Raw genomic sequence first — 9,974 nt, forward strand, 5'->3', positions numbered from 1 at the left:
GGAGCCCAGCAGGTCGAGGCTGCAGTGGCCGGGAGCGTGCCACTGCACTCCAGTCTGGGCGACAGAGTGAGACTCCAACTCAAAAAAAAAAAAAGTAATTCCCTGTCCAACCCTGGGCAACCACCATTCTACTTTCTGTCTCTAGGTACCATAGTAAGTAGAATTATATGGTATTTGTCTCTTTGTGTCTGGCTTATCTCACTTGTTTTCAAGGTTCATCCATGTTGTAGCTAGCATGTGTCAGAATTTCCTTCCTTTCTGTGGCTGAGTAATATTCCAGTGTATGTATATAACACATTTTGCTTATTCATTCATCTGCTGATGGATAGTTGGGTTGCTTCTGCCTTTTGGCTGTTGTGAATAATGCTGTTATGAACATGGGAATACAAATACCTTTTCAAGGGCCGGGCTCGGTGCCCTAGCCTGTAATCCCAGCACTTTGGGAGACCAAGGCAAATGGATTGCCTGAGACCTTGGGTTCAAGACCCACCCAGCCAACTTGGCAAGACCTCGTCTCTACAATAAATCATAAAAAATCAGCCAGGCATGGTAGCGCGTGCCTATAGTTCCGGCTACTTGGAAGGCTGAAGTGGAAGGATTGCCAGAGCCCAGCAGGTAGAGGCTGCGGTGCCATGAGCGTGCCACTGCACTCCAGTCTGGGCGACAGAGTGAGACTACAACTCAAAAAAACCCAACAGGCTGAGTCATATGGTAATTCTATGTTTAATGTTTAAGAAACCGCCGAATTGTTTTCCACAGTTTTACATTCCAGCCAAAAGTGCACAAGGGTTCCAATTCTTCCACATCCTCACCAACATTTGTTATTTTCTGTTTATTGATAGTAGATCCTAATGGGTACGATGTGGTACCCCATTGTGGTTTTGATTTGCATTTCCCTAATGATTAGTGATGGTGAGCACCTTTTCATGTGCTTATTGGCCATTTACATATCTCCTTTGGAGAAATATCTATTGAAGTCCTTTGCCTGTTTTTTATTTTTTATTTTTTTGAGTTGGAGTCTCACTCTGTCGCCCAGACTGGAGTGCAGTAGCACACTCCCAACCACTGCAGCCTCGGTCTACTGGGCTCTTGCAATCCTTCCACCTCAGCCTTCCAAGTAGCCAGAACTACAGGCGCACGCTACCATGCCCGGCTAATTTTTGATTTATTGTAGAGACGAGGTCTTGCCGGGGTGGGCCTCAAACCCACGAGCCCAGCCCTTTGCCTGTTTTTTAATTGAGATTTTTGTTGTTGAGTTGTAGGACTAATGTGTATATTTTGGATATTCATCCCTTATCAAATATGTAAATGTTTCCTCCCATTCTGTGGATTGTCTTTTTTACTCCGTTGATTGTATTCTTTGGTGCACAGAGATTTTTAATTTTGATATAGTGCAATTTGTCTATTTTTTTTTTTTTTTAATGCCCATGCTTTTGGCGTCATATCCAAGAAATCATTGTCAAATTCTGTGTATAAAGCTTTTCCCCTGTTTTCTTTTTAAGAGTTTTATAGTTTCAACTATAAAATGTTTAAGTCTTCAATCTATTTTGAGTTAGTTGTTGTTTTGTGTTTTTTTGAGTCAGAGTCTCACCCTGTCACCCAGGCTTGAATGCAGTGGCATGCTCATTGCTATTGCAGCCTCGACCTGCTGGGTTCAGGCGATCCTTCTGCCTCAGCCTTCCAAGCAGTGGAAACTACAGGCGCCCACCACCCTGCCTGGCTTATTTGTTTATATATTGTAGCGACAAAGTCTCACCAAGTTGCCCAGGCTAGTCTCGAACCCCTAGGCTCAGACAATCCTCTCACCTCTGCCCCTCAAAGTGCTGGGATTACAGGCATGAGTCACCACATCCGGCCTGTTTTGAGTTAATTTTTGTATATGATTTACAGTGAGGGTCCAGCTTCATTCTTTTGCATGTGACTATTCACTTTTCTCGGTGCCACTTGTTGAAGAGACTGGCCTTTCCTCATGGAATGGTCTTAGCACCCTTGTCAAATCATTGGGCCATATATATGAGGGTTTATTTCTGGGCTCTCTGTTCTATTCCATTGGTCTCTATGTTTGCCTTTATGCCAGCACCACACTTCCTGATTACTGTAGCTTTGGTATAAGTTTTGAAATCAGGAAATGTGAGACCCCCACGTTTGTTTTTTTTCAAAATTGTTTTGTCTATTTGAGGTTCTTTAAATTTTATATGAATTTCTGGATAAATTTTTCTATTTCTGCAGAAAGCACTTTTGGGATTTTGATAGGGATTGTATTAAATCTGTAGGTTCCTTTGGGCAGTAGTGACGTCCTAATAATATTAAGGTAATAATCCATGAACACAGAATTGCTTTCCATTTATTTAGATTTTTAATTTCTTTCAACAACATTTTGCAGTTTTTAGTGTAGTTCAAGCCTTTTGCCTCCATGGTTAAGTTTAACCCTGAGCATTTTATTATTTTTGGTGTTATGTAAATGGAATTGTTTTCTTGATTTCCTTTTGGATTGTTCAGTTTTGCATATTGATTTTGTATCCTGCAACTTTGCTGAATTTGTTTATTAGTTCTAGTAAGGTTTCTTGTTTTCTCTTTTAATGTAGAATCTTTAGATTTTTCTACATGTAAATAAGGTCATGTCTGTGAAGAGATAATTTTACTTCTTCCTTTCCAATTTAAATGCCCTTTATTTATTTTTTCTTGCCTAATTGCTCTGGCTAGGATTTCAGTACTGTGTTGAAAAGAGTAGTGAAAGTGGGTATCCTTGTCTATTCTTGGACTTAGAATGGGAAGGTCCAGTCTTTCGCCACTGAATATGATGTTAGATTTAGACTTTTCATACATGGCTTTTTTAGGTTGAATTGCCTTCTTTCCTTTTCATCTTCAGCACTCACTTGTCTCTTTCTCATCCAGTTTCTCCCACTATTAAAGGAAAGAACCTATGAGACCTTTCCTTGACTTTTCATCAGCTAACATCTACCACTCTCTCCTTCTCTGTGTATCTTAGCTCCTACATCTTTCTCTTCTGCTCATCCCATCACAGGCTCTTTCTCATCTCTGAAACTGTCCTGTCAAGATCTCTGTCTACTCACCTCCTACCGCTACCTTGCTGGCTTATCTCCATCTCCATTGTATTGGTCCCTTGGCTTCAGTGGTGCCATTGTCATCCCCTCCTCAGACTCAGTCTTCTTCCCTGCCCTTCAATAGCAGCAGGATCTCCACTGCCCCTGTGGGCCCAGGCTCAGGCCCAGGCCCACCCCTACCCCTCTGACCTCTTTCTTACATCCTTTTCTTTGGGTTCTCAGGCTGGTATAAGATGTGCCAGCTCCACTCCAAAAGATGTGGGTACCATGGGTTTGGGCTGGGACCTGGGGCCTTCTTCTGGCCTGGGCCCCTTTGTGAGATCCTGACACAGACTCTTGGGGAACCACGTTGGGGGGAGCAGGGCCCTTAGCTGCTTTTGTCTGTTTCCTCTGGCCTCTGTTCCACCAGTAGTCCACACTGCCCCCCACCTTCCCATCCTTTTTCCTTTGTGCTCCAGACCAAATTTCTACCTGCCTCCTCACCACCACCTCTCTGGGTATCCCCAGGTGCCTCATGCTCCATTTGCCCCCTCCCTCTGCCCTATAACAGGCATGCTTCTCCTTTAGTCTTCTGACCTCCATAGAGGCTCTACCCGCCCCCCAGAAATGTGGGTCCCGTTCTTGATGCGACTTTTCTTTTATCCCCACAGCCCATCAGTGCATCACCAGTCCTGGCCTTCCAGTCCCTTTGTCTGCCATCTTGGGCACAGATGAGACTGTAGCATCCTTACTGTCCTGTCACCACTTACCCTGCAGCCCCTTCTGCACTGGGCAGTGTCCCAATGTAGACTTCTGGTCACATCATCCTCTTACTTAAAACTTTCCCATGCCTCTTAAAATATGCAAGCCAGAGTGCTGGTCTGGGTTGTCCTACTGCCCCCTCCAGGATGGGCACACCCCTCTTGCCTGCTCTTGATTGTCCTTGCTTGAGCCATTGCTCACACTTCCTACAATCCAGGTTTCAGTTCTGATGTCATAGTCTTGGGCGACCTTTACTGATCCCCAGACCAGACCATGTCCCCTGTGACCCTTATGGTGAACAGCCCAGCAGCACCCCATGTGCCTCCTGCAGGAGAAGATGCTGGACATCTACTGGTTGCTGCGTGTCTGCTTGCAAACCATTGAGCATGGTGATCGCACGGGTCCTCTCTTTGCGTTCATGCCTGAGTTCTACTTGAATGTGGCCATCAACAGCTACAGTGCTCTCAAGAATTACTTTGGCCCTGTGCACAGCATGGAGGAGCTTCCAGGTGATGGGACCATTCCGGCTGGGACAGAAAAGGAGGCCTTTAGTATAAGACCCAGGAGCCCTGGTCTGAGCCGTCCATGGCCTAGCAGCACACCTCCACGTGGGGAAAGGGAGGCAAGGCTGCCTCTGTGGTTAGCCCTGCAACATATGAGCATGTGCACCCTGCCCTCAAACCTGCAGCCACATAACCAACAGCTTCTCCTTTGTGCTGGGAGGAAAGCAGACAAGATAGAGCATAGCAGGTGGGGACCCCTGGGCTTTCACTTCCTTTCTAGCACTGCTGAGAAACTGCTATAGTCCAGCAGCCATCTGGAGTCTCACCCTGTTGCCCTAGAACTAGTCAGGGAGTATGGCAACTGGTCAGGGGCAGAATGGTTTGTCTTTATAAGTCACAGCAAGGGATGGGGCCCTACTGGGGACCACAGAGGAGACTGGGCTTCTCACAGCCCACTGTCTGGGTCAAGCTGTGAACTTTCAGCCCCTGACCCACCCCCTGCCCTACCCTCAGTACAGGCTTTGTCTTTAAAGACAGAGCTGTGGGTATCCAAGGAACTTTGACTGCTCATCAAGTGTGTATCCTGAGATGGGTTTGAGCCCAGGTCAAGGGTCTTTTCAGGACCTGCCTTACTCCCACAGTGAGCCTGTGCCTTAGCCCTTCCAAAAGGCCAGTGAATACCTTGCCCGATGTCCCCAGCTGCCATTCTGAGTCCAGATGGAACTTGGAGCCAGCTACCCAAGCCCACCCACCCTGCCAAGGCATGTGTCTGTGTCTGGAGCCCCTACTACTGGCCAGGCCAACAAGTCTTACCTCCCATTCTTACAGGCTACGAAGAGACCTTGACCCGCCTAGCCGCCATCCTTGCCAAACACTTTGCTGACACACGCATCGTGGGCACTGGTGAGGTGCCCTTTAGAGGGCCAAAGGGGATCGGGATGAGATGGCACTTCTAGCGGGCTGTTTGCTACACAAAATGCAGACAGGGCCAGGCACGGTGGCTCACTCCTATAGCCCCCACACTTTGGGAAGCTGAGACTAGAGGACCACTTAAGCCCAGGAATTTGAGACCAGCCTGGACAACATAGCGAGACCTAGTCCCTACAGAATTAAAAAATTAGCCGGATGCAGTGGCACATGCCTGTAGACCCTGCTACTTGGGAGGCTGAGGCAGAAGGGATTACCTGAGTCCAGAAGGCTGAGGCTGTAATGAGCAGTGATCATGCTACTGCGCTCCAGCCTGGGCAGCAGAATGAGATTCCAACTAAAAAAAAAAAAGACAGGTGGGTATAAGGCATGGGGCCAAGGCTCATGCCAAGCCTCTGCTAAGGCATGGCTTGTCTCCGTAGACATCCGAGACTCGCTGATGCAGGCCCTGGCTAGCTATGTGTGCTACCCACACTCCCTGCGAGCTGTGGAGCGAATCCCTGAGGAGCAGTGAGTACAGGCCTGGGGGCAGCCATACATCCTGCCCTGCCGAGCACCATGCCCAGCCCAACCCTGTGTCTGCTACTGCTTGCCCTCACAGACGTATCGCCATGGTGAGGAACCTCTTGGCACCCTATGAGCAGCGACCCTGGGCCCAGACCAACTGGATCCTGGTGCGGCTCTGGAGAGTAAGCCTGACATGAGGGAAAAGGCTGAGGCTGGCTAGAGGAGAGGTTACCCTGTCCCACTGATTCCCCACTGACTCCACCCTCAGGGCTGTGGGTTCGGGTACCGCTATACACGGCTGCCACATCTGCTGAAAACCAAACCTGAAGATGCCAATTTACCCAGCCTCCAGAGTGAGTATCCAGGTTGGGCAGGTCCTAGCAGCATCCTGGGCAGGGCAGGCTGGTGACCCTTACTCACTACACTTGGATTCCTTCAGACTCTTCCCCTCTTCCAACCCCGTTCCTGTACTTGAGTTGGGCCCCGAATTCCCTGCCTGTTGCCTGGAGTTTCCATCTTCCTGCTTCCTCCCAGCCCAAGGACACTCTGGGACTATTCGCCTTTGCCCTACAGTCTCTCGTGTGCCCTTTGGACCTCAACACTCATCATGGGTCACAATGAAAAGGGACAGCATCTTCCCAGCCTGCCGGCAGCTCATACAGACTAAATATTATCCCTTGTCCTCTAATCTGGCTCCCTGACCTCCAGCCTTGTCCCAGCACCATGTTCTTCTACTCCTTCTTTGCTAAGACTCAGCGCTGGGCTCAGACCTTTGATACCTAAGTCAAGTAGGAACACAGACTGGAGGGGTCCAGGTCCCCAGTGGGTGTTCATGGATTCCCCTGGAGTAAGGGCCATTTAGTTGGGAGCAGAGGCTGTGTTCACTCTCCAGGGTAAAGTCTTTTGTGCCTGAGGACCTTCCCCTAGGCCTGGCCCAAGGTCTTGGGATATGTAGCTTGCAGAGTTCCTGCCACCCACTGTACTGACTCTTCTTGACTTGTGTAGTGTGTCTCTGCCCTTGTGGGCGGTATTTTGGCTTGAGAGGTGTCCTCAGAGAGGCAAGTGCCTTTTCACATACAAGTCCTTGCCAGTTGGGCCTCCCTCGAGGACGGAACTGAGCTGCAAATGGAGAGTGGCAGTGGGGCTGATACGTGTCCTGCTGCTGCAGGAACTATTGATTTGCATCAAGGGGGTGGGAGGTATGCTGGGGGCCAGCTGCAGCTAAGGGCTCTGGTTACTGCTGGCTGCCAGCCCAGACTTGATGTCCACCACCTCAGCCATATGCCAAGGCCAGGCCAAGGACAGCAGAGGACAGCAGGGCTTGCAGCAGTGCTCAAAGCTGGCCCTTGGAAAAGCTGGCCTTGATACCAATGGGAAGAGTCTGAATCACCCCATCTAGGTGTGACTCCATCTGAAGGATGTGCAACTCAGAACTGGGGGTCAGGCTCAGCTGTGTGGCTGTTCTAGGCCTAGGGGGGTGGTGTATGGGAGCTACAAACAACTGCAGCCTGTAGCTTGCTCAGCAGGAGGGGGCAGATTTAGCTCCAACTCCTAGGCAGCAGCACTCTGTTCCCCGCTGCCTTCATGAGCTGAGCATTCCCAGGGAGCCGTCTTTCTATCCTTACCCTAATGGCCCAATGAGTGAGGACAGGCACACAGGCCGAGGTCACTGCATTGGAGTCCCTGGTGATGCCGCTTCCACATGCTCCTGCAGAGCCCTGCCCCTCCACCCTGCTGCAGCAGCACATGGCGGACCTGCTACGGCAGGGCCCTGATGTGGCGCCCAGCTTCCTCAACAGCGTCCTCAACCAGCTCAACTGGGCCTTCTCTGAATTCATCGGCATGATCCAGGAGGTGGGCTGCGGTGGGGCCCTGTGGGTCAGGGTGGTACAGAGGACAAGGCATGTTCCCAGGGTATTGTCAGGCCACTGACTGCTGCTTGCCATGTTCGTGGCTCAGATTCAGCAGGCTGCTGAACGCCTGGAGCGAAACTTTGTGGATAGCCGGCAGCTCAAGGTATGTGCCACCTGCTTTGACCTCTCAGTCAGCCTGCTGCGCGTCTTGGAGATGACCATCACGCTGGTGCCTGAAATATTCCTTGACTGGACCCGGCCTACCTCTGAGATGCTGCTGCGACGTCTTGCACAGGTGTGTCCGTCTGAGCAAGACTGCCCTCTGGGGATGCCCCAGTTGTGACCCTGCCCATCCACCAATGGATTCCTGCCCTCCCTCCTGACACCCACAGCTGCTGAACCAGGTGCTGAACCGAGTGACAGCTGAGCGGAACCTGTTTGACCGTGTGGTCACCCTACGGCTGCCTGGTAAGAACTTAGATGCCCTGGATCCCAACATACCACAGGCCCTGATTCCTCTACCAGGAGCTGTGATGCCTGATTCTAGCCCAGGATACCCAGGCTTGGTGCCCTCCAGCCTCAGTTTACCCTTCTATAGGGAGGACAGTGGGAAGGGCGGATGACAGCCAGGCCTGGCAGCCCCCGCAGTGGGAGCACGTGGGTGGTTCATCTCCTTTCTTCCCTTCCCCTTAGGCCTAGAGAGCGTGGACCACTACCCTATACTGGTGGCAGTGACAGGCATCCTGGTGCGGCTTCTGGTGCATGGCCCAACCTCAGAGTGAGTGTTGGGGACTGTGGGCCCCCGTGGGAGATGGGTATTTCTGATGAGGAGAGGCTGGGCAGTCTCTCATAACTCAGTTTCCTCATCTCAAAAATGGACCCCAGTATCAGGTTTTGAAGCGGAGGGAAGGTGGCGAGGTGTGGACTGCTTAAATAGGTGGCAACAGCAGAATTGGGGACCCCAGCAGGACAAGGTGTCCCAGCCCACAGTCAGAGCCTCTGGCTTGTGGCCATGCCTCAGGCAGGACATGGGAGCCAGGACTCTGGAGGGTGTGTCATCCTATGAGCAAGGCCACATTGCTGGGTCGAGAGCTGAGCACACACAACACTATCTTGGTCTGCAAAGGCTCCAGCAGTGAGCGTGTACTACCTTTATTAAGACTCTCCTTACCAGCTGGGTCCAGGACACCCATGGGGTCCCCAGCTCAGCCCTACACGAGTGGCTCTCAGACCCTTCTTCCTTGGCTCCCTGCAGTGAGAGTCGTGAAATGCACGTGAAGCCAGGGCACTGCCTAAGCCATTAGGCGGAGACCAGTGCCAGCCCTTAAGAGGCTCCCACCCTCAAGGGACATGGAGTTCCTGCTAGGCCCTCCCAGCTTAGCCATGCTCACTGGGCTTTTTACTGCTGAAAAGTGGGTGTGCAGGTCCTGATCCCCTTCACTTCTGTGTTGCAAGCCCACAGAATGAGTTCTGCCTTTGGAATGGCAGCTAAATGCCCCTGGCCGGAGAGAGTGGGGCCACTTAGGCCACGCCTGCCTACCAGACTGCATGAAGATGTGAAGCTTTCAGTAATTTGGGTGTTGGTGGATGGATGGAGTCCCATTTCACCAGATTGGAGGGCATGTTTCCTCCTCCTAACCTGAGGGTGAGGGCGAGATCTCCCTCCAGAGACCCTTTTTCCCCCGTGGGCCCACTTCCTCCCCAGCCCCTTTGCAAGGGGAAGTAGTCATGCTTCAACTCTTCAGGATCATTCCTTGACAGTCCCTGAGGGTGGAGGGAGGCGCTGATGCAAGGGCTGTTCGGTGGGCCCCCGTCCCCAGTCTTCACAGGCATTTGGGTGCGAGGAGGTCCCAGGGAAAACAGGCACTATAGCAGGCCCTGGGGCCTTTGGGATCTGTGCTGGGACAGAGCAGGAGGCAAGATAGGGGCCCCAACACCTCCACCAGAGTGAGGAGGGCCAGCGTGGCTCAAGTCAAGGCCCACATGGGAGGCTGGGGGACGAGGCACAGTGCTTCCCCACAGCATCTGGCACTTCTCTGGACTGCAGCAGGGAGCAGGGCAAGCAGCAGGCAGGTGGTGGCCTGGCCAGAGGTCTTGGGCAGCCTAGGTCAACATGAGACCCTCAGAGCCTGTGGAGCTAGCAGACTCAGAGCCAGCCTTGAGCCGAAGGCCCACTGGATTGCAGAGATCGAAATCCTCAGCTACCGCCAGCTGCACACGCCCGTTCAGACCCATCCTGCCGGGCTCCAGAAAGACCACGTGCTTGTGGACACTGGCCTTGCGGCTGGGTGCCTCTGGTGGTGTGCCACTGAGCACCGATGACGGTGCGCTCAGCTCCTGCAGCGGGCTGGGTGCTCGGGGCCAGCGACGGCAGCGGC

At 51.8% G+C, this 9,974-nt stretch overlaps 2 protein-coding genes across 6 annotated transcripts in view; one reads left to right on the forward strand and one right to left on the reverse strand.

Annotated features, from left to right (window-relative positions):
* Nucleotides 1-9,974, forward strand: part of RNF123 (ring finger protein 123) — a 29,551-nt gene that overhangs the window by 16,410 nt on the left and 3,167 nt on the right. For 4 of the 5 annotated variants that reach the window (XM_008063169.2, XM_021715084.1, XM_021715085.1 and 1 more), the window contains 9 exons: nt 4,138-4,315; nt 5,138-5,212; nt 5,659-5,746; nt 5,838-5,925; nt 6,012-6,096; nt 7,458-7,597; nt 7,703-7,891; nt 7,989-8,064; nt 8,290-8,374. In XM_008063169.2, coding sequence (XP_008061360.1) covers nt 4,138-4,315; nt 5,138-5,212; nt 5,659-5,746; nt 5,838-5,925; nt 6,012-6,096; nt 7,458-7,597; nt 7,703-7,891; nt 7,989-8,064; nt 8,290-8,374 — 1,004 coding nt within the window. The remainder of the gene's footprint in view (nt 1-4,137; nt 4,316-5,137; nt 5,213-5,658; nt 5,747-5,837; nt 5,926-6,011; nt 6,097-7,457; nt 7,598-7,702; nt 7,892-7,988; nt 8,065-8,289; nt 8,375-9,974) is intronic. The other variant, XM_021715086.1, reaches the window with a different exon arrangement.
* Nucleotides 9,700-9,974, reverse strand: part of AMIGO3 (adhesion molecule with Ig like domain 3) — a 1,677-nt gene continuing 1,402 nt past the window's right edge. The window contains exon 2 of the mRNA XM_008063186.2: nt 9,700-9,974. Within this exon, the coding sequence (XP_008061377.1) occupies nt 9,700-9,974 (275 nt within the window).

This window comes from Carlito syrichta, unplaced genomic scaffold (genome assembly GCF_000164805.1).
Source record: "Carlito syrichta isolate Samal-C Ts95f unplaced genomic scaffold, Tarsius_syrichta-2.0.1 Scaffold306628, whole genome shotgun sequence".
NCBI classification, from domain to species: domain Eukaryota; kingdom Metazoa; phylum Chordata; class Mammalia; order Primates; family Tarsiidae; genus Carlito; species Carlito syrichta.